The 25,348-nt window shown below is 50.2% G+C and overlaps 12 protein-coding genes across 12 annotated transcripts; 4 read left to right on the forward strand and 8 right to left on the reverse strand.

Moving 5' to 3' along the window:
• Window positions 1-147: 147 nt before the first annotated feature.
• Window positions 148-3,410, reverse strand: K489DRAFT_376515 (uncharacterized protein). Its single transcript, XM_033603935.1, has 3 exons — window positions 2,946-3,410; window positions 920-2,884; window positions 148-863 (listed from the first exon to the last, which is right to left on the reverse strand). Exons 1-3 carry the CDS (start codon window positions 3,042-3,044, stop codon window positions 552-554), a joined length of 2,376 nt encoding a protein of 791 aa, XP_033463151.1. The 5' UTR covers window positions 3,045-3,410; the 3' UTR covers window positions 148-551.
• A 943-nt stretch (window positions 3,411-4,353) lies between these two features.
• K489DRAFT_376517 (PEBP-like protein) lies at window positions 4,354-5,292 on the forward strand. The gene is made up of 2 exons (XM_033603936.1): window positions 4,354-4,573; window positions 4,633-5,292. Exons 1-2 carry the CDS (start codon window positions 4,455-4,457, stop codon window positions 5,204-5,206), a joined length of 693 nt encoding a protein of 230 aa, XP_033463152.1. The 5' UTR covers window positions 4,354-4,454; the 3' UTR covers window positions 5,207-5,292.
• On the reverse strand, window positions 4,993-8,268 carry K489DRAFT_376520 (uncharacterized protein). The gene is made up of 2 exons (XM_033603937.1): window positions 7,958-8,268; window positions 4,993-7,905 (listed from the first exon to the last, which is right to left on the reverse strand). Exons 1-2 carry the CDS (start codon window positions 8,213-8,215, stop codon window positions 5,461-5,463), a joined length of 2,703 nt encoding a protein of 900 aa, XP_033463153.1. The 5' UTR covers window positions 8,216-8,268; the 3' UTR covers window positions 4,993-5,460.
• Window positions 8,269-9,113: 845 nt separating this feature from the next.
• K489DRAFT_312676 (uncharacterized protein) lies at window positions 9,114-10,079 on the reverse strand (the record flags this gene model as incomplete). Its single annotated transcript, XM_033600882.1, has 1 exon — window positions 9,114-10,079. The coding sequence occupies one exon, from the start codon at window positions 10,077-10,079 to the stop codon at window positions 9,114-9,116; it is 966 nt and encodes a 321-aa protein (XP_033463154.1).
• Window positions 10,080-12,808: 2,729 nt separating this feature from the next.
• Window positions 12,809-15,760, reverse strand: K489DRAFT_392447 (uncharacterized protein). The gene is made up of 2 exons (XM_033606740.1): window positions 13,870-15,760; window positions 12,809-13,803 (listed from the first exon to the last, which is right to left on the reverse strand). Exons 1-2 carry the CDS (start codon window positions 15,401-15,403, stop codon window positions 13,100-13,102), a joined length of 2,238 nt encoding a protein of 745 aa, XP_033463155.1. The 5' UTR covers window positions 15,404-15,760; the 3' UTR covers window positions 12,809-13,099.
• A 176-nt stretch (window positions 15,761-15,936) lies between these two features.
• Window positions 15,937-16,298, forward strand: K489DRAFT_386580 (uncharacterized protein; the record flags this gene model as incomplete). Its single annotated transcript, XM_033606237.1, has 3 exons — window positions 15,937-15,953; window positions 16,008-16,135; window positions 16,186-16,298. 3 exons carry the CDS (start codon window positions 15,937-15,939, stop codon window positions 16,296-16,298), a joined length of 258 nt encoding a protein of 85 aa, XP_033463156.1.
• Window positions 16,186-17,231, reverse strand: K489DRAFT_376524 (uncharacterized protein). The gene is made up of 2 exons (XM_033603938.1): window positions 16,814-17,231; window positions 16,186-16,755 (listed from the first exon to the last, which is right to left on the reverse strand). The coding sequence occupies exons 1-2, from the start codon at window positions 17,194-17,196 to the stop codon at window positions 16,557-16,559; spliced, it is 582 nt and encodes a 193-aa protein (XP_033463157.1). The 5' UTR covers window positions 17,197-17,231; the 3' UTR covers window positions 16,186-16,556.
• Window positions 17,232-17,486: 255 nt separating this feature from the next.
• Window positions 17,487-18,264, reverse strand: K489DRAFT_428545 (uncharacterized protein). Its single transcript, XM_033608341.1, has 2 exons — window positions 17,872-18,264; window positions 17,487-17,821 (listed from the first exon to the last, which is right to left on the reverse strand). The coding sequence occupies exons 1-2, from the start codon at window positions 18,167-18,169 to the stop codon at window positions 17,718-17,720; spliced, it is 402 nt and encodes a 133-aa protein (XP_033463158.1). The 5' UTR covers window positions 18,170-18,264; the 3' UTR covers window positions 17,487-17,717.
• A 7-nt stretch (window positions 18,265-18,271) lies between these two features.
• On the reverse strand, window positions 18,272-20,051 carry K489DRAFT_376527 (uncharacterized protein). Its single transcript, XM_033603939.1, has one exon. The coding sequence runs from the start codon at window positions 19,901-19,903 to the stop codon at window positions 18,449-18,451; it is 1,455 nt and encodes a 484-aa protein (XP_033463159.1). The 5' UTR covers window positions 19,904-20,051; the 3' UTR covers window positions 18,272-18,448.
• A 289-nt stretch (window positions 20,052-20,340) lies between these two features.
• K489DRAFT_406911 (uncharacterized protein) lies at window positions 20,341-21,060 on the forward strand (the record flags this gene model as incomplete). Its single annotated transcript, XM_033607305.1, has 2 exons — window positions 20,341-20,352; window positions 20,407-21,060. 2 exons carry the CDS (start codon window positions 20,341-20,343, stop codon window positions 21,058-21,060), a joined length of 666 nt encoding a protein of 221 aa, XP_033463160.1.
• On the reverse strand, window positions 20,946-22,673 carry K489DRAFT_376530 (uncharacterized protein). Its single transcript, XM_033603940.1, has 3 exons — window positions 22,338-22,673; window positions 22,148-22,286; window positions 20,946-22,091 (listed from the first exon to the last, which is right to left on the reverse strand). The coding sequence occupies exons 1-3, from the start codon at window positions 22,530-22,532 to the stop codon at window positions 21,124-21,126; spliced, it is 1,302 nt and encodes a 433-aa protein (XP_033463161.1). The 5' UTR covers window positions 22,533-22,673; the 3' UTR covers window positions 20,946-21,123.
• A 512-nt stretch (window positions 22,674-23,185) lies between these two features.
• Window positions 23,186-24,834, forward strand: K489DRAFT_376532 (uncharacterized protein). Its single transcript, XM_033603941.1, has 2 exons — window positions 23,186-23,665; window positions 23,725-24,834. The coding sequence occupies exons 1-2, from the start codon at window positions 23,319-23,321 to the stop codon at window positions 24,617-24,619; spliced, it is 1,242 nt and encodes a 413-aa protein (XP_033463162.1). The 5' UTR covers window positions 23,186-23,318; the 3' UTR covers window positions 24,620-24,834.
• Window positions 24,835-25,348: the final 514 nt, after the last annotated feature.

Consider the following 25,348-nt stretch of genomic DNA (forward strand, 5'->3'; position numbering starts at 1 on the left):
GCCGACTCCCCCGACGGCTCCGTCAAGGGCTGCGCCGACAACAACGTCAACCTCCGCCTCACCCTCTGCTAGAGGCTGACTCGGACGGCCTTCTCCGCACACGAACGATATATGACCATGCATGAAAACGAATTTAATATTTAATGGTCTGCATGTACATTGTTGAGCATAACTCGACTGTGTACGACGACAAGACAAATGAAAAGCCTAATTTTCCCTCATTATCAAGTCCTTTCATATATTGCCAGGTTGCTGAGGTTCATAATCACACGAACACCAACGTCCTCTAGTATCCATTGGTTTCACAAATGGTGCAGATAACCGTGGCGGCGCGAGACGTGCTTTAATGTCGTGGCTAATATACAAAAATTGACCTCCGAAATACATGTTCCACGTTGCATATTCTCTCAAACATGGTGTTTTGCGGAGGATTGATGGAGGGGCGAGCGTGGCTTCATTACCACAGAAGCATCGTCGACAAGCAGCATTCATTGTACATTCTTTACAACACGCCGATGCGGGCGGTCGGCAAAAGAGATCGGATTGACACCTCATAGAACCTCGCCAATGATCTGGCTGGCTTCCTTGTACGTAGCCAGAAGCTTCTCGCACTTCTCACGTTCTTCTCGGACTCCATCGTCCTCGTAGAGTAGCTCTTCAAAAAGATGCTCCTTGTACAGACTTGAGACGAGGCGGTTCTGGACTACGTCCTTGGAGTGGTTGACGAGCAGATGCATCACGGCCTTGGGAACTTGATCCGCGATGCTTTCTCGGACGATGGCGAAGTATGAGCTGATCAAACGTCGGATCAACTCGGTTTCGAGGTTTTCACGCTCAGTGAAAGCAGGTCCTGCTGGGTCATCCTAGTGCCGTTCAGTTAGTACAGAGTTCTCCGCGCCGCCACCTCATAGTCACTTACCAATACAGCAGCGCCTTCGTCGCGATCGCCCTCCTCGGATTGGAAGGGCTCGGGCTGGCTCACGGGCCGTGTGTCGCCTCTCCTGAAGCTGCCACTGATGCTGGGCTCATTGTTTTGGCTGACGTGTCTTCCTCCTGAACCAGACATCAGTGGACCAGCTGCCGACTGGCCGGGTAAGCTCCCATTGCGCATTTCGTTCTCTTTTCCAAAGAAGTAGTTCAGGAACGAATCCCGGCCTCCGCCTGGCACCGATCCCTGCGGCGCACTGCTGCTATGGGACAACCGCGTGCCGTCACGCCCGATCGCTGGGCTCATACTCCGGCTGTCCTTCGATTTCGCATGAGCACGTAACGGGGCGGTATTGCTCTCTTCCTCCTCTTCTATCTCGCCGTTTGCACCATTCAGCTCTTTCTTTCTTCTCGCATCGCGCTTTCTCTTCTCGTCGTCCAAAGCCGCCTTTCTCTCCCGATCGTGCTTGTCCTGCATCACACTGCTCATCGCGCCAGCAGCCCCGAGAAAGTTGGGATGGTTGGTGTTGATGTATGCGCGTTGAATTGAGATCAGACTTTCCACATAGGATGAAGCAGGGCCTAGGCGTTCGCGAAGAAGCTCCGAAACCACTTCGATCAACTTTCCTTGGAGACGTGGGTACCGCGATAGCTCGTTGGATCCGCAAGTGTGGCAGATTTTGATAAGTTCTTCGTAGACCAGCTCAACACATCTTTGACTCGGAATTTCGAGGAGCTTGATCTGTGGTTTGACAAGCAGATCAAAGGCGAGCTCCGGGACGAAGAGAGAAGGTCGGGGTCCGGTGGAATTGCGAATAGCTGTACGAATGTCGAGAACCGATAAGTTATGCGTCGGGTTTATGGACTCCAAACTGTTGCCAAACACAGAATTGAAGATATAGTAGATGCGCGCACCACCACATAGTTCCTTTGTGCTGATCTCTGATGATGTACCATCTATGGATGAGATAAATGATGTTGCAAAACGAGTCATGAGTTGCAGTACAAGCGACCCCCGGTGCTCCTTTCCAGTGAAAGCATCCGTTCCGTACGAGGCAAGTTCTTGTTGTGTTTGACCCATAAGTGTGTTTAAGCGAGCCTTGATATCAGGTAGCCGCTCACGGATGTGTGTCATCAAGGTTTGATTGAGAGTCTTCGCGAGAAAATGCGTGCCGCAGCGAGAGGCGATATTTCGGTATGCCGGGTGCATTCTGAAAAATTCGCGTTCAGAAGCCAGAGCGTCACTCATCGATTTATTGCCCTGAATGTCCTGCTGCGACCTGTTGACGACACCGATGAAACCCAGCTTGAGCGGATAGACACGACCAGAAAGGATGTCGAGTGCGTTGGTGCCATGATCCATGAGATCAATTTTCGTGAGGACTCCGATCGTTCTCTTTCCAGTCGGGTCAACTTGACGAGCAAGTTTGAGAGCCTCTGAGTTGACGAGATCTACGTTTGCGGGCGAGACTGCTAGAACTATGCTGTTCGGTTTGGCGATGTACTCTGAGATGAGGTTGCGGGTCTGTTTCTCGATGTCGGTCGGTTGATCGCCAATCGGAACCTTGGTCAGACCTGGTAGGTCGACAAGTGTGAGACTGAGGACATGGGGAGAGTAAATCTTCAAGTTTATCGGTGATCGATTGATTCCCTTGTTGCTGCCAGCGATGCGTGCCGTCTCGTTCTCAATCTCCCTCTTGACTTCGGTGAAATCGTAGAATTTGCGCCCTTGCATGTGATTGAATTCCCCCCATTCATCCTGTCCGGCAATCAATGCAGACGTTTGCGGTATTTGGATCTCATGTCTCGGATTTTCGGGTTGCTCAGAAGGGATGTTGATCAATTGTAGGATGAGAGGTCTTCGAGTGACGATGCCACTGCCGCGCGGAAGGAAGTCTCGTCCAACGATGTTCTCGAGCACGGAAGATTTGCCTGAAGATTGCGAGCCTACAACGACCTGTTCGCTGGAGTCAGTGAGGCTGCATGACAGTGAAAGTAAACTCAAGTCTAGAACGCACAATTTGCGGCAGGTCTAGGGAGTCGTTGCCGATTGTGTTGAAGACAAGGTCCTGTAGCTTGTTGACAACGCCGAGCAGGTCTTCGCCGAGAGCAGCCATGTTGATAGGTGATCCGCGGGATGCTGATGCGAAGTGTTGCTGCTGTTCAGCAGATAAATCTCAAAGATGGCTTGCTCTTTGCTCCGTTCCAATTCGGGATAGCTCGGTACGCGATCGAAGTCGGAACACTCCTTGTGGACGAACGCCAGGCGGCGCAATATTCTAGAGACCGTCGGATTGATGCTGTTGAGAGATGAGGATGAAGACAACCGTCTCGTCCGCTGGGCAAAACGATTTGGAGATGGTAGACTCAACCACCACTCCTTGGACCTGGCCGAAACCTCCGGACAGTACAGCCGGTTTGTTTATGCCAAGTTCGAGATAGTCAAGTCACGTGATGAGCGTCACCAACCCACTTCGCGCATATGGCTGGAGAGGGTGAAATTCGGCTTGTGATTGCGTCCAAGCTTCCCGAGTATTTAGAAATTCGACGATGGCAACGACCAAGTTGGCTCACCTGTATCTATATGCCTTGCGTGAGCAGCGAAGGCGATCACCATGAGATGCCGTCCAGAATTATTTGTTATCGAGTGTCCAGGTGTCCGGAAATCGCTTGCTCGCTCATATGTGGACGGCCCGGACGCATATAGCATATTGGGTGATGAAACGATAAGCCAACAACGCGACTGGCAACGTCCAATCGTTCTGCCCAGCAGAAGACATTGCATGTGTCCTCAACATAGTACAGACCTCGATTGCGTAGTCTTGAATGGACTGCATTGGCCCCGAGGTATGGGTCAAGGCTGGATTTTGCTGCAGAGGTGCAGAGCAGGACCGCCAGTTGAACTTGAGAGTGCCAGGTGATACACCTTTCCTCGAGTCACGGATGATGATGATACGTAAAGGCACAAGAGCTACGATCGCGTGGCGTATGGTACCACTGAAACCACGTGCAGGTTGACTTCGGCGCGTGTTTTGCACAGCGGCCACCGCATTGCGTATCGTCAACATACGAGATGATCACCGCATCAATAGGACCAGAGCATCCCCAGCCCGGGAGGTGCAGACTTGAGTTCCCACTTCCAATCTTCCAATCTTCCTAGGTTCCCATCAATACCTACCAGGGATCTTGTATAGATGCCCATCGCAACACTCGCGATTCAAAATCATGAGACTGTGTATCACCCACCGCTACTGCAGTCTAGGATATGGCGCCGTCTCATAAACCATTCGGAGCTGTATGGTTCCTGCATGTCGATGCAGCGTCATGCTCAATTGATGCAGCTGCGAACCCTTAGAACAACCCCAACCTTGTGACCTGGGGACCTTGGAAGTGTGGGGAAGCACGCGATCACTTTCCTCATCGATCAACAACCGCACACCTGCTCTCTCCGTTATGAATTGAAGAACCCCGGGCCTTCAACAACAGCAAAAAGGGCTACAGTTTTGGACTTAATTACTTAGGTAGCTATGAAGATCAGCATCGCGTTGACAGCGCTCGCGTATTCGATTCATTGTAATGGCGAAATCACCGGATCTGCACAACAGCCGCTTCGACTTCCGCTTAGCCAATATGATCTTGTCGAAGCGTGAGCAACTGTAGCTCTGCTGAGTAGCGTTCAGAACGTGACTGATATGTCTGCGGCAGACTCAAAGAAGCGCAGATAATCCCAGCCATAATTGACGAATTTGTGCCACTACTAAGCATCAACATCAGCTGGCCCAAGGCGCAAGCCAACATCGGCAATACAGTAAAGCCCAAGAAGATGAAGCACAAGCCGACCATACAGCTCATCGACCTGCTGCCAGAAGCATCGTCGAGTTTCACAGGAGAGCACCCGCAACTCACTTTGGCAATGTCCGATCCTGATGCACCAAGTCGAGATGACCCACGCTGGGGCCAGGTCTGCCATTGGCTCGTCACGGATGTGCAGCTCTCCTCGGGCAAGAGCAACGATAGTTCACCAGACACGTCTGAGTTGACGGAAATCATGTCATACACTCCTCCAGGACCACCAAAGAAGACGGGCCGGCACCGCTACATTTTTGTTGCACTCTCGCCCAAGAACGGCACCACTGACAAGCTGAATCTGAGCGAGCCTAGTGACAAGTACAACTGGGGCTACGGCCAGGCAGGAGCTGGCATTAGAGACTGGGCTCAGGATAATGGGCTTGTTGTCGTCGGTGCTAATTTTCTCTACTCTAAGCATAAAAAGCAATAGTTCGGTGCACGCAGGCCGCGTGACCATCGGAGACAGTCCGCTTCAAAAAGCAAGTTTGTAATTATACTGACAAACAGTATGTGATGCTCTTCAAACATGCTCAGCAGTGTGCAAGCCATAGGAACATGCAGCAGCCAACAGGTAACTTGGCAGAGTGTCAGGGCAGTTATATTTGTCTGCTCGGCGAACACCCAATCATCTTCGTTGGCCTTGAGCGTCGGACGATTATAAGGCTGCAAGAGTTCAAACGGTGGTCACCAATAAACATGACCTTCCATGACCACACGGTCTTTGTTTCGCATCACGTCTTGATCGGGACGTCGAAATGCTTGAAAACTTGACGGACCGCGATTTTCAGAGCCCACATTGTCAATCAATGACAGGAAATTGATCGCCAGGCCTTGCATTGCTGACAGACGAGCAAGTTCATTGGTCTCAAATCGAGCCTCATACCAGATTCTTTGCTCTTTGAGCATATCCTCCCGGGACAGAACCCTAGCTCGGAAGTTGAGCGATTGATTGTCTCGCTCTGTGAGCGAGAGGTCTTGCACCTCCGTCACGACGAATGAAATGCCACCGCCTGTGTACGTCACAATGCGTTTGGCGAGGATCTCTTGAGGCTCAAATACCCCTAGATCAAACGCGCCAATGAATGAAGGGGGCGAACCATCTGTTCGCATGGACTTCAGAAATTCAGTGACGGCGTGGTCAAGCTCCGGTTCCAAACGATCCTTCGCTTTCGTTGAGGTAACTTTGACCTGTGCATCCCAAACATGATCTGCGCAATGCATGTATTGAACTCCTTGACGGAGGATTTGCTGCTGTAGATCATAACTTGGGCTTTCCATAGCACCCGGTGGCCTGTATCTGATGGTGTTGTATTCCGTTGCTGTTTGAATTCCCATATCATATGATACTTCCTTCTCGGCCATCTTAAAGTATGGAGGAAGCGCGTCCACGAGAATTTCCGCATCGCCAATCAATGTCGTGATCCTTGGGAATAGATAGGTCTCATAACTTTTCTTTTCGGAATTCAACGCCGACTGAATCCGATTCGGAGTACCAGCTTGCGATAGGTGATTGGTGTTGTCTAGCGGAAGCATGGCAAGTGTTCCAACTTCGATAGTCGCTTTGACTCTCGTCCCCGTGTGCGCAAGATCATCATTTGCATCGTCTTCGTCATCGGCATCGTTAACCGGCAGCATACCAGACTTGCGTTGGACGCACTGTTGCAACGTATCGACGAAATCCCGGAACCCGGACTGCAGTGAACGCGCCTCCGACATGGAAATGAACGTAACGTCACGCCCACGTTGCTGGCCCTCTGGACTGGCGTTTTGAGCCTTGTTCGTCTCCGACGCCTTATTCGCTGGGTCTGCAAATTTCTTCCTCGCGGGTAGGGGGTCAGGGAGTGGTAATCTGACGACGGTTTTCTCTGTGCCCGTTTTGCATTTACCCCTGTCCCCCTTAGCTCCCCTGCCTTTGTTTTTCGCCCGCTGATTCATCGTAGTTCTGGTGGCGGCGAAGTTGTCTGGAAATTGTTGCACGGTGGTTGCGGGTTCTTCTGCAGCGTCGAATGACATAAGGTCATTGAAGTTCAGCGACGTTTGAACTTTCATGGTAGCCTTGGAGGACCTAGAATGCTCGAGGGCGGAGTCGCCTCTTCCTGGGGTGCCATCCGTCTTGCCAATGGCCCTTTGTTGTGGCTGAATCCTAAGTGTGCTTGAGCACGTCGTTGCAATCTTGCGGCCTAGAGACCTGACATTGACAAGTTCCCATCGGGCTGTGCTCGCCGGATCGGCCGTCAGGCCAATCCTGTCGACAGTTGCGAACTGTTTGCCATAAGAGGGCAACAGGTTTTCTGTGTCCATTTCACTTGCCCTACTGAATCCAGATTCTGTGCGGTGCAAGTCGAGCTCCGACATCCCATCCTGGCGGCGCCCTTGCTTGGCGCACACGGTCAGAGCACCTGCGGTAGGGCCGGTGTGGGGCTTATTAGATACAGCTCCATCATCCTGAAGTAGACTCTCGAAAGTCAAGCTCAATGGAATGGGATCTGGTGATGTGACAGAGGACTTAAGATTGACATTGGGGCTTGGATTGTTCGAATTGATGTCAGGATGGGGATCCAGCAGAGCTTCGAAAGTCGTTCGCTCAGACTCGTGGCTTACAACGGATGTAAAAGCCCCTTCGTTGACGCTTGGCTCGACTATGTGGAAAATGTTGACATTGTCCAGCCAATTTGAAATGGCTCCGGGTCCTGAAGGACCGGTCCGTTCGACTGTTTCGCCATCTGCATGCACCTCACCTTTAGTCGACAGCACCAACAGAGGAAAATCGCACCTAGCAAAGATGCCTCTCAAGCCAGCAGTAGACTCCTTTGCTGAATCTGCCTTCTTGCCATTGAAGACATAGCGCTGCTCCTTCTGATTGAACAGAACTGCAAAGCAAGAGTGAGCCTCCGCAGCGAATTCGAGGACTGCGTCCGGCATCAGTACGCGCTGGACGAAGCTCGTGTCAAGGGAAGAGCGTCTAAAGAATTGGACAGCTTTAGCGTTGGTAACAATGACATGTTTGGTCACGAATTTGTGAGGCGAATCTTGAGAGTCCGAAGCTTGACTCAGCGCGTCAAGGTCACCGACTGCTGCCAGAGGGGTACATAGGCTTTCGGGAAATTGATTGATCGAACTTCCAAGCTGCTGTTGCTATCAGCTTTGCATCGACGCGTCGGGTCTTCTCTTGACAGCTTACATCATGCGCACTATTTCGGTCGTTATCTGTCGCCTGCTTGATGTGCCTTTGCAGGATGGTACAAAACGCCTCGTCGGCTTGCAGACCCAGATCGCTGGGACTGTTGACATAGAATATGTCAAGGCTATCGTCATATTCACAATGTACTCTTGCATCTTTGAGTTCGTTATGTAGATCTTCAAAGATCGTCGCACACGCGATCTTGTCGAATCGATGAAGAGACGCATGGAAGTAGTGCGCTTTGCCCACTCCATCCATCTCGTGGATACGTGCTGATCGGGCGAGAGTTCGTCAAAGGTGATTGATTCTAGAGATATCTTTGGATGAGTAAATGACGGTAGAGAGTCGAAAATTGGAAAAACGATCGTCAACTGTCTTGGTCTATGTGACACGGCAGTGCTTTTTCGGAAGAAGTGTTGTGGAGGATGCAAATTCCTGCAAGTACCCGTGATGCGCCTTCCAAGTGAAATGTGGCCCACCCGGCATGTGAAAGAGACTCATCACTCCAGGGCTTCCGTCCTCCATATAGATTATCACCTACCTAGGTAGGTAGTCTCGCATCTACGAGCACCCGGGCAGGTTGCCAGTCGTGCCAGTATCAAGAGGCACAGCATCCTCACGAAACCTATACACGCGGGCTTTTGAAGGCATATGGGTACGATATTCAGATCTTTTATCAATCGTAGTTGCGGATCTCAAAGGCGACTGAGCTGCACTTGGCTGCGGACGACGAAACGCTCCGGAATAGACCCTTGTTATATTGGCATTGTGCGTTTGGCGTACTTACCTAGGTACTTTGCTGCTGTGCTGAGTGACTTCCCTCGTGCTTTCCGACGAGCCTACCGTTCTCCGGTCATGAATGGTCACCTTTCGGCCGATGAAGGTGTTCAAGTCGTCCCCGTAAGTTCCAAGGCTGCATGCAAATTTTGTACGGCAAGTATCCACAGATGGAGGCATCAGATTTGTACAAAACATAGCTCTTCCTTGAGCCAGATTCCTGAACGCCGTGTCGCTGTGATGCAAGTAATCATTTCATGCCCATGTGCACATTCTGGCCGCTCTTGGTCAGATGAATAAAGATCAAAAGGTCGACCACACCATCAAGCGCCTCGCTAAAACCCAGATCAAATAATGGTTTTGGTTGTCGTGTTCAAGCTCATGGCGCAGGACCACTTTTGCTGTCCACCCGAAGATTCTTCTTCAGACCCATGACCCATCGCATTTCATGAACAACTTCCGTCATTTCCTCGTTCAACTTTCGCACACGATCGGTCTCGATCGCCGATCGCCGATCCATAGATTGCAGTGTTTCCTGGGAGGTCTCCTGATATTCCTCCCACACGGCCACCATCTCGTTATGTGATTTCTTTGTTCGCTCGAGCTCTTGTCTCATTTGATCGTTGACAACATCTAGCCTAGCGAGACGACTTCGATGGTCTTCTCGCTCTTCTCGTAGAGCTGTAAGATCCTTTTTTGAGGCTTCGAACCGGGCCCGGTATTCTGCGGAAAGCTGCTTATGACTTGTCTCAAGGATCTGTGCGTGGACGATAGCGTGCTTTGTACTCTCTGTCAACGTCTGAATGTTTCGGTTCTTCTCCTCGACTGCTTCGTCGCGTTCCCGCTCGAGATTCCGTGACCGTTGTTCAATTGCTGCGCGGCGCTGCCTCTCTTGCGTCAAATCTGCCTTTAGCTCATCGATTTTTCGGTCTCGCCGCGAAATCAGGGCCGAGTCCACGCCCCTAGCATGGCTCAGGTTGTCATTCTCTGCTTGCAACGCATCGATCTTCGGCTTGTACATTTGCATGCTTCTTTGCAATTCCTCCGCCTTGATGACCTGCTCATTCAGCTCTCTCTTTAGCCTATCATTCTCCGTCATGAGCTTCTCGATAACCCGCCCAGATTTACCGCCAGTCGTCGCGTGGCCCACAGCAGAGCTCCACTGGTTATTTTCCGCGCTCGGTGATGCATTCATGGCGGCGAAAGTCGCATTGCCGTTGAGTGATGGCGTTGGCGATTGTTCCCTCATCTTTTGCGAGCCAAGTGCCTCGCCCGAAGTCCTCCGCATTCCGTTTCCGAGTGGTGTCAATAGACCTATATTCGTTGTCGCATGGTTGCTGCTCATGGCAGAAGGGCTGGTAGGCTCTACTGTTACACCGTGCTTCTGTACAACTGGCGAAAGGGATAGCGCTATGGTCGCAGGTGGTAAGTAAACGAATGATTCGACGAATCACGGCATCCACAAAATCCCAATGAGCTTTCGAGGCTTATGGTGAGCGGAAGACTGTATCCTTTGCCGATTCTCCTCAAGCGTATTACTCCGGCAAGTCGCATGTGTCGAAATTTGAAGCGTTTTACAGGGTTCTCTAAACGCGCTGTGGAGCATTGCTCGCGATAGAGGCTTATGCCAGATGATGAAAGTAAATGCACATACCTCGTGTTGTCGTGCCGCCGGGCATGATTTTAGTCTCAACCTTGAAACTGACGAAGTGCGGTGAATCCTGATCTAGCGACGGATAAGTTTTCATCGCTGATGTTTACCAGCTTCGGGAAATCTGAGAGCCGGAGTCGCACCACGGTGAAGCGGTTCTGCTGAGGATATTCTAGCACCGATTTGCGAAACAATGTAGGCATGCCATGGTGTAGAGAACGACTTCCGAGGGATGAGCGGGCATTCATTTCGATCCTCCGGACCCTATTTCCCATGACAACGCGGTTCGATACTCGTGGATTGCACGCGCGTTGAGGAGAGCGGTCCGATCCTGGGTCAGCGCGTTAAAGGTTCCATGAAATTATTGTCTGCGCAAGCACGGCAGGGTTTCCGAACTCCCTATCATACCCACCAATGCCGAATTCAGGGCAATTGATCAACAGTACAAAGAGCTGTAAAACATGTAACGTAATCTATCACCGAGCGGGCCAAATCACCGAACGGGCCATTTTGTCTTGGCATTACAACTGAGGTGACTACAACCGTTGTTTATTCAACCACACACTTAGTTATACATCTGCTATGCTAGGATATGGTTCAGAAGGAGCATCTCTATCTGTCTGGCAAGTTCGTGAGTTGTGTCCAGCTATTCCGCAGTTTCTACATCGTCGTTGAGTTGGAGGTCCTCGTTCAGACTCAGCTTCATTACAAGTCCTTTTTGATCGTTGAGCACCTATACCCGCCTGTACAATTGCCTGTGATGCTCCAATACCATACTCTATAGATCCACCTTGCTGGATCTGCTTCCGTTTACGCGATCTTCTCTTAGTCAAGACTGCTAATTGCTCTTCAAGCTCTGTAATCCGTGCAGATTGCAGCACGTTCTAATGAAGCATCAATTCAGCACCTTTAACTAATTGTGAGAACCCTTCTTTAGCTTCGGGCGGAGACCTAAGGAAAGAGCGGCTAATAAGCTTGGATTGAGATCCAAACTCATACGAATTGCTCGGTGTTTGGGACTCCTATGCTGCTTCCGGTAATAGCTGTTGAGGAGGGGTGTGCAAACGTAGATCAAGACGATCAATAACTGTTTACGCGTCCGTACGGACTATCGCTGTTGCCTCAAAGGCCTTTCGACAGTTCTCTTTCGTAAACACGTCGAAAAACGCGTCCTTAAAGGCTGGAAGGAAGTTCCCTTTGTTGATATAAAAGACGCGATTTCGTGCCAAGCCTCTGACACGCTCAGAGTACTTGCTCTTTAGCGGTGAGAAACACACTACGTCGAGAGGCTGAAGGATGTGAGACGAATGTGAAGGCATACACAGAGTGAGGATCTTGTTCTCGAGGCAATAGTCCTTGAATGCTTGATTCAAATGGCTCTCATGGCCGTCGAGAATGAGTAGCCTATACCCTGCTACTTGACGCGTCCGTGTATGCGTATCAAAATGCTTCAACCACTCCAGACCAAGGTCGTTATTAGTCCAGCCGTTCTCAGAGACCGAGATTCTCCAATCTGAAGGGATATCAGCCTCTTCATACCACGTAGAGATGTGGACGCGCCCTTTGTAGATAATGAAGGGAGGGATTGTATAGCCTGCAGCGCAAATGCTCTGTATTACTGTCACCTATTCGCGGTTGCCTGGTTGAATAAGTGTCGGTCTTTTTCGTCTCTCTGAACCTGTAACAACTTTCATTAATCCAATAATACCCATCTGGAAGCCCGTTTCGTCGAAGTTGTGAACATCATCGTCGTGGACACCATGTTTGGCTTTAGTGTCTATTACTAACGTCAACCACGCGTTGATAACGTCCGGGTCTTCTTGGAGGACTCTCTAACGATCCTTTGCTCGACTGAACGCTATCTTCAGCTTCTCCGAACGCGTAACGAATCTGTTAGGCCAGCATTTACCGACTGGCCCTTTCCCTCGTACAGCTAGAAGTTTATTAGCCATATCTGCTACCTCAGAGAGTACAGGTGCAAATCCTCGCGAATCAAGGTCAAGGATATATTGCTCAAGCGTCTGTTCTTCTGTTAACGTCAGATTCTGACAGTTTGGTGCCATAGTCTCGCGAGATCTGGTTCCTCTGAGTCTCTTAGAGAGTATCTAATAATTGATATTGAAAGCAGCAGCTGCGCTCCGTTGGCTCCGAAAATGACCAGATCTATACGCATTGATAGCAAGATCGATTCTACCTTCTTGATTATCTGATGACATGTCTCGTTGTTGATACAATAAACAGGAAAGATGTTGTTTACAATGCCAAGACAAAATGGCCCGTTCGGTGATTTGGCCCGCTCGGTGATAGATTACGTTATACCAAATATCATTTATTACATCATGATAGCAGACCAGCAGACTGTGCTGAGACTTATCGGCATGAGTATCTTCGTATTTCGCTCACCTCTGAAAGTTCAACATGGAGCCCAGACATCAGAATACTTAATTTTTCGGTCAAGTTGTCTTCGAGCAACAAAAGGTGGTATACAGACACGGATGCTAATCATACATTGACAAGTACCCATTCAAATACCTGTTGAACCCAATACCCCGTAGAATACAGGTGCTGCCAATCAACATCTTCAACGAAATCATGCCCGTTCACCGCACTCCCAACACCATTGACAACATTGATATGCGAGCTGGATCAACTCGGTTCATTTTGGCCGTAAACATCAGTCCTTGCGCCATTTTGATCCCAGCACTTTTCCGACCTTACGCCTCTTCCTTCACAGGAGTTTTATTGGCCTTCTCGATTACCGCCGGTCGATATTTGGCAAGTATTTTTGCAGCTGCAGGCTTCGCATCTTGATTTTCTTGCCATAGTTCAGCTACACAGTCGATGGCCGCTTCCCGCACTGGTGGTCGAAACATGATCAGGTACAATAATGCGTTGACCGTCAATTGTACTCGATCAGGGTCCTGGGCGATTTTCTTCGCAAGTCTCAGCATATCGCGGTTAATGGCTGGGACTTCGGACAAAAATCGTATCAAGATTTTGCCATCTCGTATGTCAAAGTAGGTTGTCATAGCATCGAAAAGCCGGAGTGTCCAATGCCAGTACGTTGGCAAGCCATTGCTGTCGTTCTTGACCACTCGTTCAGAGTACCATTCTTCACTAAGCCACATGATGGCCACGTCAATCCTAGCACGGAAATTCTCCATGATGTAGTTCATCAATGCTTGGCGGATGCCATTCGACAGGTCAAATTTCCTGCCATCCTTGCGAGCGATTCTATTCTGGTTTTCGGCCTTTTGATTGCCGTCGGTGGCATGCAACGAGCTGCGCGTCGCTAACCGCGTCAGCAGTGTGAGCCAGCCTTCTCTATCATGACCGCTCAGAAGTGATGCAGCTAAACGGTTGAATCCTTTTTCAGATTCTCCTGGTTTGTTCTTTGCCTTTTGGTCTTTTTCGAGGTCTGTATGTTATGTCAGTAGGTGTAATACTTTGAACCACGTAGACACCCATGGGGAAAGATTCTCACCTCGTGACCGTATTTCCTTGTCTATCTCGGCGAGAGTTTCAAACACTCTAGTCAATGCCGTCTTGCTGTAGTCGTCTCGAGCTGCGACCGTGAGGGGAGTGGGTGAGGGTAGGTTGAAGGGACCGACGGCCACGTCAGTGGCAACCTTTTCCGGGGGCAGTTGATCAAGCTCGTTCGTAACTTGTTCTAGATCGCCCTCAAAGTTCATAGTTGGATCATAATCATCATCATCATCTTCGCCAATTACTGCTTTGACCGCTTCGACAGCAGATGCCGGAGCTGGCACACTCTTGCTTAGATAATCCATCCTACTGCGAACAGCATTGACAACCTGCTCGATCCGCTCTTGACTCAAAGTCTGAATTACGGCAGGTATGAGCTGAGTGATGATATCCGCATTCAGGCCTTGTACCGGGAATGTGCTCACGGCTGTATCTCTTGTGAGCGTGAATAGTTGTGCAAGCGAGATAGGGCCATCAGGCAACGGCGCAAAGGCGTCCGGCTGCTGAAGCTGCGCTACACTATGAGCCGGCTCAGCACTGAGTCGCTGACGTTTTGTGTCATCGAGTCCATCTACGGGCATGTCCAGGGCCCGTCGCTTCAGCTGATGTGCTTCGGAAAATGCTTCGTTTAAAGTAACCTTCATGCGTTCCAGATGCTGCTGAATCCGACCTGCAAAAATATTGTTCTTGGCGAGTTTGAAGTTGTTCAGCAAAAACGACATTGTCGTTCGGGTCAAACTTCGGACTATTATTTTGTCCCTTCCAGTCATCGTCTTACGCGTGAGCTTGAAGGGATCGAAGTTGAGAACTGCAGTTATGATCTTGGCCGTTATACTTGCTCGTTTCTGAACCAAGGGAGCCAAGGCATTGAGAGCTGCAGTCACGATCAAAGCGTCATCAGAACTGTCTTGCAACACTGAAAGCACTCTGTCAAGCAGGCCTGAAGCCTGCGCCTCGAGGATGGAAGATGAGACTACAGCATGTTCGCGCGGGAGCAGAGCAAGACTGATTTCGTTTCGCTCCGGCCGCCGTGGATCTGCAATCGTGCCCGGAGTTTGCGTCTGGACCACACAGGTTGCGAATTTGATGCAACATATTCTCACGCCCGGGTTGCCAGTGTCCATCCTCCCCAAGATAGTACTTTTGATGTCGCTCATTTTCTTCCACACATTCGCGTCACTCGCTGTGACTGTGTGCCTAAACACGAAAGGATATATGCTCGCAGCGCACTGAATCGCGCTTTTCACCACGCATACATCCTCCTCCTGGCCCATCGTCTTCTGCCTGTCTAGCCAGCCTCCTAGTGTGTCCAGGACAAGCACTGCCATTTGTTGTTTCACCTCTGCAGCAACCACTGGAGACGCGAATGATTCGGCAAGGAAATCTGCGCCCCATCTTCGCGCTTCTATCTGGGCTGCAGGCGAGACGACCTGAAGAATCCCGGCAACGACCTGCGGATATGGCGTGGGATCGTGGAGCACAATGTCTCGAGCCGCACGCAATTGACTCAACGTATCTGCAATTGACCCCATGGTGAACGGCGAGTTATTGCGAATGTCCCGCAGGGCTGAATGAAGCACCGCACAATTGCGCTTCACAGGTTCACAAGACACGCAATTGCGAGCTATCAAGGAAAACTACGTAGGCCAGAAGATGTGGTCTTCTCTCTGTTTGTGCATTGCCGTGTGTGGTGACTTTATTGGCAAGCACGTGCAGAGGTGTTGTGGAGAGTGACGTTCGGAATTCTGCTCTGACATGCGTGACCGATGGGCGATAGGATGTAGATGGAAGCGATTCCGATGTCGATTCGATTCTATGCTGCTATTCCAGATAGCAGGAGAGTGTTTCAATGATAAGTTTGGAGAGATGAAGGCCTCTGGGTGTTGTCGTTTTGTTCGCAGATCCAGCGTAGGGAAAGCTGGTTCTCCAGTACCATTTCACAAATCTGCGCGACGCGGCTCAAGCGCATCACGTGATGCAATGTCGGGCGTCATGCTCGAAATGATGACTTAATGTGCATTGCCTACCCAGCACCATTACAACTCTTATATTGGTGTCCGCGACAATGGTGCTTGGACGAAGGTGATACCTAACGATTGCCATCAGAGCCTGGGATCGCATCTGACGATATCACAGATTACCGCAATCGTCGTATTACGACCAGAAAAACCGCCCTTCAGCGTCTCTATATCGCGCTCGGCAGCCCTATCTGGTGAAGAATGCCATAACAGGTCTTTGCATTTTCGCCTTCGTGGCGGGAGTTTGTACGTTGGACTAGACAATCACTTACTTCGATATGCTGACGACAATATAGACACGTTTACTATTCGAGCCGTTGGCCAGGATGACTTCTCCGACGTCACGGTTCCAGATGCACCAGTGAAGCCGGCGCAAGCACCGCACATGAGCACCGTGAAAGGAGCTTGATCATAGACTTCAGTGAGGTGGGCTGTTCGGCTAAGAACAGAACATAACAGAACAGAACAGAACAGAACAGAACAGTGGACGTTCAAAAGAGCATGGCAAGCGTTCGTTTAGTATCATGATCCCAAGGTTGGAAAGCACGGACTTGGGGACTGCATGTCCCGTCACATATGGGCATCAGGGGATAGAAATTGAGCTGCATATGAAGGTGCGGTTTTGTAACATGGCTATGTACACAAGTGAAGGCGTCGTCTATATTGTTCAGCTGTCTGGCGCAGCGGGTGTGATTTTCCGGAACGACTCATATGGTTGCTCCGCCGGGACTTTGTTGTCCTTGAGCTGCTGCAGTTTCTTCTCATTCTCCTCAAATGCCTGCTTTTGATATTTGGCGATCAATTGATCCATATTGGCGCTGCCGTGTCCGGCTGGGACGTTCCATGGCGAACTCGCATTGACCGATCTAAGCGAGATAGTGTTAGTATGTACATTTGTCTCCTGTTGTGCATTGTTGAGCTCACTCGGGGTATCTCAGATCAATATATCTCGGTGTGTCATGTGAACTCTCATTCATGAACAACGTCCTGTCTGCTGCCGCGCGCTCCATCGCCTGGGTATGAACATCGGCTCGCTCAAGGAATAGAGTCTTATAGCTGGCGTATTTGTCGGCGATCAATCGACTGAAGTAGGGTTGGCCATCGGGGCCGGGGCGCGTGATCTTGTAAAGGACCAAACCAGTTGGAATGGCGGCCAGGCACACATAGAAACCTGGCTGAAAGGACGTCAGCGATTTGAATTGCACATTACCAGGAGGTTGAGGCGATCTCGCTGCTATCGTGGCCAAAGGCATGACATACACCAAAAGACTCAGTTGTTGGGCCACTGTGCTGGGATCCATGGCCATGGCTTCCGGAAGCGTGACGGCGTGCGTGGTGCTGTAATTGGGCTCTCGTCGAGCTCGCCGAGCGAGCGACTGCTCTTTGTAGAGGCTGCATGGTGAATGATGTGCGCCGTCAGAGGTTGACAATGGTGCACAGTGAATCGCAGCTTGGAGCGATGTTGGCTTTGGTGATGGACCGTGCACAATGGAACGCATGTAGGGCAAACGGTCGCCCAAGTGCTGTGTCGCGAACATCACCTGCGCGCACCTCACTTGACTTCCAAGGTTCTGTTACTACACAATACGAGCTCGAAAGAGGCTTTTCATGATAATTTCGAGGCGTGACAAACGAGGGAAAGTAATGCTTTATTCAATTATTCTGCTGCATTTTCAAGTCAGCGAGTACCATCGCTCCGCCGGGAAGACTGTGCCAGTTACTGAGTGTGACAGGCTGCATGACGGCCCCGAGGGTAGATGTGCCTTTTTCCGCCAGTCACGCCTCTCTCTTGGAGAAAATTGATTGAATCCTATGTCTCGAACGTATCCTAAGTCTCCAGTTTGATTTTCTTATTCGCGTTTTCATCCATGGTCTCGTTCTCATCGAAGCCTCCAGTTTTGGCGGGCTGCTGCGCATCTTTAGGCTTGCGACCTGGATGATTTGTCAACTCTGGGGCTTCAAGCACAATGTGAACATATTACCTCGTTTTCCCGTGGACTTGGCTGTAGCCTTCTTTCCGTTCTTGAGCTCGGTGGAATTGTCATCGTCTTTGTTCTTCGGGCCGAGAACATCGCCTTTGTCGAGCAAGTCTTTCGCTCGTCGCTTCACATCGCGAAAGTCGTGTTGGAATGCAGAAGCTGTGCGAGTGCCACTCAAAGCAGACATGGTCTCATAGTGTCGGGCGCCCAGGACCACACCGTCCTTTAACATGCAGTAGATGATTGCCGTCACCGTGTCATAGTCGAAGGTTTGCTCGCTCTTGATACGTTTCTCAGCCATGATGCTCGATGGAAGAGAACGATTGTGATGTGAATGGATAGTATTCTTGCAGACTGGAAGTTCGATCAAGAATGGAAATTACTCAAAAGACCGAATGGATTTCAGCTTCAAAATTTGTACAATGGCGTCGACCATTTAGACGGTCGTCGTGCAATGCATCAGCGCTAGTGAATGACGACGGAGTGAAGCCTTGAAACACAATTCGTATGGTTTGACACGTGAAATAATTTCCATCGTTTCGAAAGAGCTATCACTTAGCAACATTGACACACAAGATCTTTATTCCGAGCATGTGAAAAAACCTGCTTTGCCCAGACTCTTGATCACTGCCAATGCTAGCACATGCTGACCATGCTGCTCCTGCTCGATGAGTGCCTGGTAGATCCCTCGTTTCTCACCATGTGATGCTACAGACCGTATCGGCTTCTTTGGTCGAGAAATGCTCCGCTCATCTCTGGGCTTGTGCGCCGGCAGGTGCTCGCCTGAGGACTTCACAGGCTGCTTGGAGCTGACTGATTCGGGCGCGCCGCCGTCTGATTCTGACTGGGCATCCTTTTCATCACTTGCATTCCCTGCTTCTTCGACTGCAGCTTTCACGTGTGGAGCGGCATTCCCATCGACTGCAGTCTCACTTAAGTCCTTGCTCAGAGATGGCTGATCAACCAAAACTGACCCAGCGTCTCGTGCCTGAAGCGCTGTCGACTCGTGGGAATAATTACTCGAGGCTTCCACTTTTGTGATACTATCTGTACCTTTTGATCCTACTATATCCTTTGCCGGTACCAGATCATGACTTGAGTGAGGGTTCGACGTGTGTGCCGAAATCTGAGGAGCGGTGCGGTTCCCAGTGCGCAAGGCACCCGCAGCTTCGAAGAGAAGTCGTTTACGCATATCACCCATAGCGCGCTTCTCGTCGATTTTCGCGGCCATCCGAGTGCGAGTAGGGAAATTCTTTAATCGTTCGCTTTTCCAACGCGCCAGATCTGCTGGAGACGATAGTGAGATGATACTGCCATTGTGCTCAAATGTGAGTTTAGTGCCGAGCTCAGCAAACATGGCCTCCTCATCGACGTCTTCATCTGCATCCTGATCATCTGCCTCATGCTCCGATGATGAATAGTGTGGCTCCTCCCCCGGAGTCAATCCAAGTGCATTAGATTTTCGAGGAGCGGATTTGGATGCATCATCCTTGATGTTTGGGGGAAGAATACTCGACGAGCTAGGACTCGGTCGAGAATGTACTGACGGGGACGGCTGGTTCAAGATTGGAGCACCAAACGTGGGGACTGATGGCGCCGTTGGTGGTCCCGATGAACCTGCAATCTGCGGGCCCCGAAGCGCTTCTAGTTTTCGCTTGTGACCGGCGACTGTTCGTGGAGGAGTATCGATCTTCTGAGGAATTTTTCCAACTGCTTGCGCACCGAAGCGATGCTGATCGAAATTGTTGGGTCCCGGCCAACTTCTGGAGTTTGAGCTGTCTGGTGTAGGAAAGTGTGATTCATATTGGCCGTTTCGAGATGCTTGGGTTGGAGGGCCGCGATGCCAGCTCTGTTGTCGCTCGGAGTGGTTTAATGTATCATGTCGTCCGCGATGAGCATTTCCTGTACCGCGTCCATGCGCGAAATTGTTGCCTCGCCCTCGTCCATTTCCTCGAATCTGGACGGAATTCTCATTGTGTGCACTATTGATTTTCGGAGGTGGCGGCGGAGGTGGTGGAAAACTGAATCCACTCATTACAACAGCAAATCTTCTCGATTTCGTGTCAGATGATTAAGCCCGATGTGGTGTATTTCAATTAAAGTTGTCTGAACTCAATGAATGCGATGATATTAATGGCCACGAGCATTTAGACTTGTCCGGCAATAATACATAGGTATCGCTGTAGGGAAGAACAATGTACTGCACGATTTACCTGCGCAAAGTCTGTCTCGGGGCAGGCCGATGCGCTTGGGCAGGACTGGGGTCCATCAAATTTCGGCGTTCTTCACGTTTTACCACCAATATGTGACCTGAGAAACTTTTGATGCTGCATGCAAAACAAAGTGACTCGATTCTTGACGCGATGGTCATAGTTTTATCATGAAGGCACATAACATCATCTGGCGGAAAACAAGCCCACATACACACGACCCCGTCATTTAAGAAAGAAGTAGCCAAACGCGCCGGGCATAATGTACACTCTGGTACATGGAAATATCTTTTTGTACGACAGGTCATCAAAAGCTAACACATACCAGGTCACACTCGCCGATGTGGTGCAGATACCACCCAAGGAATTCCACAAGTCCAGTATGCGCTGTATTGAAGACTTCATCAACACGAAATATGCAGACAAAGTGATTCACAAGATCGGTTTGTGTGTCGGCTTTCACTCGCTTATATCCGCATCCGAGGGTCTCATCGGACATGGTACGGGTACAGTGAATGTCAACGTTGACTTCAAGATTATTGTTTTTCGGCCTTTCAAGGGCGAGATCCTTCGCGCGACTATCTCTCAATCGAACCCCACAGGAATAGAGCTCTCTGCGGATTTCTTCGAGGACATAGTGGTGCCACCAGAAACACTTTTCGACAACACAGAATGGCAAAAGGATGATTCCGGGGTCTGGACCTTTGTATGGCGTGCCGATGATGGCGCGGGTGGTACAAATGAGTTCTTCTTCGACAATTCTGAAAGCTGTCTGCTCCGGGTCGAAGAAGAACAATGGCACGATCTCTCGCCTGATGCGATGAAAGATGAAGACGAAGAGAACGAATCACGACTCCCTCCATATCGAATCAGAGGAAGTATGATGCACAGTGGTCTCGGTCCAACTTTGTGGTGGACTGGTGAAGGGAATGAAGCAGAGACGGCCGGCGAAAATGGCGACACAGATATGGCTGATACATGACTTCATCAAAACGCGAGGGACTACGCGAACGATGCAACAACGAACGATGCAGCGTTAGTATTCTCATAACTTTGTTGGCTTCGCTGATTGCCCTCCCTGCTGCTGGTACCATCCGCTGAGCATGGTCTTGACATAATTTTCGTTCATCTGACTCCTCAAGTGTCTCGGCACTTGAGCTTGTTCCGCACGATCCTGCGCTTCGTTCTCCGCCCACCTTTGTATCTCAGGCACGATCCATCCCGCACAAGCCTCTGCACTTTCATTTGGAATTTCCATGGGGATGAGGTGACCAATTCCCTTGAAAGTAATCTGCTTGACCCTGCCCTTCTTCACGCCCCCTGAACCGCCAGCACCTGTCCCTGTAACTGTCATCTTGTCCGCGATCAAGATCGGCATCGAGATTCCCGATTGGTCTGCAAATAGATAGAGTACGCTGGGTCGGAGGAACTGAAGTTTGTGGAAAGTCGAGTGTATTTCAAAGCGGTAAAAAGGCGAGGACGGCTGTATATTTGGATCCACATCGGGATGTGTTCGTGGATTCGGCTCGATGGAAGGGTTCGGGAAGTCCTTTGTCGGAAAGTTCCGCCTCATGAAGCTTAGGACTTCCTGATGCTTGGTTGTTGTGAGAGTGACTCCGACGTCATGTTGCTGGGTTGTGTCTGTGTCAGGATATATCTGTGTCGGCAGGTCTCGCAAGCCATAGCGGACCCAATTGGCTAGGACTCTGGGATCCCAGTTTTGATAGAATTTGGACTTGAGGAACCCGGATTCCGCGGCGCGTCTACTGGGCCATAGATCGCGGCGCCGTGTAGATATCACGGCGAGAGGAGGGCCTTTCTCAGAGGGGTTGTGTCTCATCAGGACCGGATCGATCAGGATCAGGGTGGTGAAGAGTCGGGAATGCATCAATGATAAGTTTGCAAGATGGCATCCTCCCATGCTGTGGCCAACACCGATCAAAGGTCGTAGCATTTGCTTCCGAAAATGGTTTATCATGAGAAACAGATCCCTCGAGTGATCCATCCACGAGGCTTTCGGGTATGTTAGCGGCGCTCCAATGTTCACAACTCGCCTTCGAAAAACATACGATCATCGCCCAGCTGTTCTTCGTTTAGAACTCCAGATGCGCCTTGATGCGCCGCATCGGCAATCCAAACATTGCAAACATGTAGGCCCCGGGCTTCAAGTCGTACGTACAGCTCATCCCACAGGGGCTCATATAATTCCTGACTCAACGTTAGCGAGGCATGGCTTTGAGAAAGCCGCGCGATGCATGCCTTGGGAAACCCGTTTGCGTGTGCGCCGACGATGGTCACGCTCCGCAGTCCAGGCTGGGCAGCCTTCAATGGCGTATATTGCTTAACAGCCAATTTGAGCTCGTGTTCCTGGTCGTCGGCAGTCGATCGGGCATATTCTCGGATGTACGAGGTTGGTAGAACATGCTCTTGGACGCCGAAATGCGCCGTTGTCATTCTCAATACTTGCGTCACCTCAGTGACCGAATGCGTAATTCGTGTGATCGTCGTTGCCGTCGACTGATTCTCCCGTCTAATGCCTGATCATTCTTGAGTTCTGTGCATTCCGCTCCAGGATTTGCTGCAGATGGTACTTACTTTATACTGTCGATAGATCTATCTGCAGGGCTGCTTACGGTGAACAGAAACTAATGGTAAGTTTGTCTGCTCTGTCATTACTGACTCGTCCGAGGTGCGTAAGCGACATTGAGCCGCCAGCAGCAGCCCTAAATGTTTAACCAAGCGTGGTATTCTACATGGACTGTATCTACCGTAGCACCCGCCTATGCGACGATCTGCAGGTAAAGACGGCCAGAATTCATTCTTATGATCGTAAATTTACACTGCTGGCGCCATGCACTTAAGATGTGAACATGTTGATCGTGTGAAGATTCTCATAGAGTACGGGCGTTGTTGTGGGTGGGAAAGAGAGGATCTGTGGATGACGACAATCGTCACAGCTCGTGCGCGTGTGTGTAGAGACAGGGCGGCGTCAGGTGCTCATTCTGCGGGGAAAGGTGCCCGCCTGATGACCCATCCCACAGCCGAGCGCACCGGCTTGAGCAATTGGAGCTCGCCATTGATTGAACTGTATTGAGAGATCAAGGGCTTGATGCAGGTGTTGAAATAATGATTGCATTCTCCCAATCCCATCAACACAGATCTTCAACTAGGATCTAATGCTTCACCCTGAGACGATTCTTATGCCATCTTTCCGTTGCATCCCATAAGCCGTTTGAAATCATGTTTCAATTTAGGCTGCCACAACTGCCAACACTCTCCTTCTCATTTGGTGGTGGGATACGTCTTCCCAAGGTAGAAGTACACGATATTGAAGAACGACCTGAGAAACGGGCTAGAACTCTGAAACATCTGGTCAAGCATAATCACATCAGCCACAGCATCATCTACAACGAGCTACGGTTCCACAATCATGTTCCTCATCTCCTAGGGTCTGCATATATCCTAGGCGCCGAGTCGGAACAGCTGAATGACCTCTACGAGCACGCAAGCAAAGACCTGGAACCATGGCACGACAGCCCAGGCGAAATTTCGAAACATGACTGGACAGAATATTTAGGCAAAAGAGAGTGTGTAGGAGCATGTGACTCCTGTTTACGACAGCTGTCCGCTGACTCCCCGTCTATAGGTATCAGCGTGCATTCGTGGACTTCTTCGAGGATCAACTAGTCGAACTTGGGTACGACTGGCGTGCGCTCCTGGACGAGTTTCTTTTATCAGGGAAGGAGCCTTTGATCAATAATCTCATATCGGGTCTGGCTCATCCACTGATCCACCTAGGTTACGCTCACGAGCTGGCCTCCCGAACTGTAGCCGTGGAAGCTTTAGCGTTGGCCGCTTGCTCCCATAATGATTGGCACAAATACTTGGATGATCCTCAGTACAACAAACCAGCTCCACAACCATCCGACTCACTCTTTACCATCCTTGACCGGGTGGCATCGGACAAACGGTTCGAGAGTTTGTCTGGAAAGGCTGGAAGTGACGGCATCGATGAGATATTGCACAACGATTTGACAGCTGCAGCACTTCTCGAGCACTGGAATTCGTGGATCGTTGAGAAGCCAACCGAGCAATTTGCAGAATCCCAGAAGCTCGCCGTCGTGCTGGTCGCCGCGGCACAGCACAGTCATGCGAGCAAGAATATCCACGACTTCTTCTTGGTACACATCTTAACGAGCTCCCACGCAGTACGAACACTACTACCGCTTCTACCTGCGAAGTGGCATGTGCCGTTAGTGAGACAATGGTGGCTGTTCCTGTTGCTCGCCTACGTCGCCCAATCGCGGCCGCGTACCAACATCGATCAAATCAAGCTCGTGGAGCTGGAAGACCGAGATTGGAGGTACGTTTCTCATAGCGCCCTGAAGGGTGATCATCGAACGGATGAGCATTTCGTCAAAGCTTTGCGCTGTATCCAGGAGTTGAGCAAGACATGGGGCGACCCAAACCAATTCTACCTGAAGGCTGCAATGAAGTTGGCGGACGACTTCGAAGGGTGGGGTGGATTTGGGATAGAATGAAGAATGTCGTGGCGTAGGTACGGGCTTTGTAAGAAGAGTTTCATGCAAAACATGAGATATCACACGGATGCATACACTTCATGCCATATCTATGCGTTCGTGCCAATATTGCACCCTTCGAAATTTGTATTTGAGCCATCCCATGACCAAGGCGATGAGATTGTGATGGTAGCAGTGGAGCAGCAAGCTTTACAGAGAAGTTAACTTGTCCCGCAAAGAGGCAGATGGTTCGCTTTTCGCCATCAGATGCGAATGTCCCGTAACATATGCTATGAGTTGGGATTAGGTGATGGTTGTTGGAAAGATGATGAATCTATTCTCCGATGATTGTTCTGGTAATTACCATGTTCATTCTCATATATTCCGGGGCGTCCGTGTTATGTCGCGTCTGTACTTCGGGTAACGTACCCTACTACCGAGCCGGTCACACTACCGAGCCGGTCAAGTTTCCGTCCAATGTGCCTTTGACGACTTATTGCAATTACAATATTATAGCTATACTAATAACGACACCAGTATTACAAAGTACAGGTTCTACAGTTATGCTCAAATGAACCACATCTACTACACCTGCTTGGTGCTTTTGTACGAGCACGTTTTGGCTGCTCAATTAGTAATGCTGAATCAATATTCTCAGCATTATTCTGCAATTGCTCCGCAACTACCTCGTTCTGAATAGACTCCTGCCCTTGCTGAACAGTCATTGATCCTCCCCGCTGGATGTATCCT

The sequence above is a fragment of the Dissoconium aciculare genome, assembly GCF_010015565.1.
Source record: "Dissoconium aciculare CBS 342.82 unplaced genomic scaffold K489scaffold_2, whole genome shotgun sequence".
NCBI classification, from domain to species: Eukaryota; Fungi; Ascomycota; class Dothideomycetes; order Mycosphaerellales; family Dissoconiaceae; genus Dissoconium; species Dissoconium aciculare.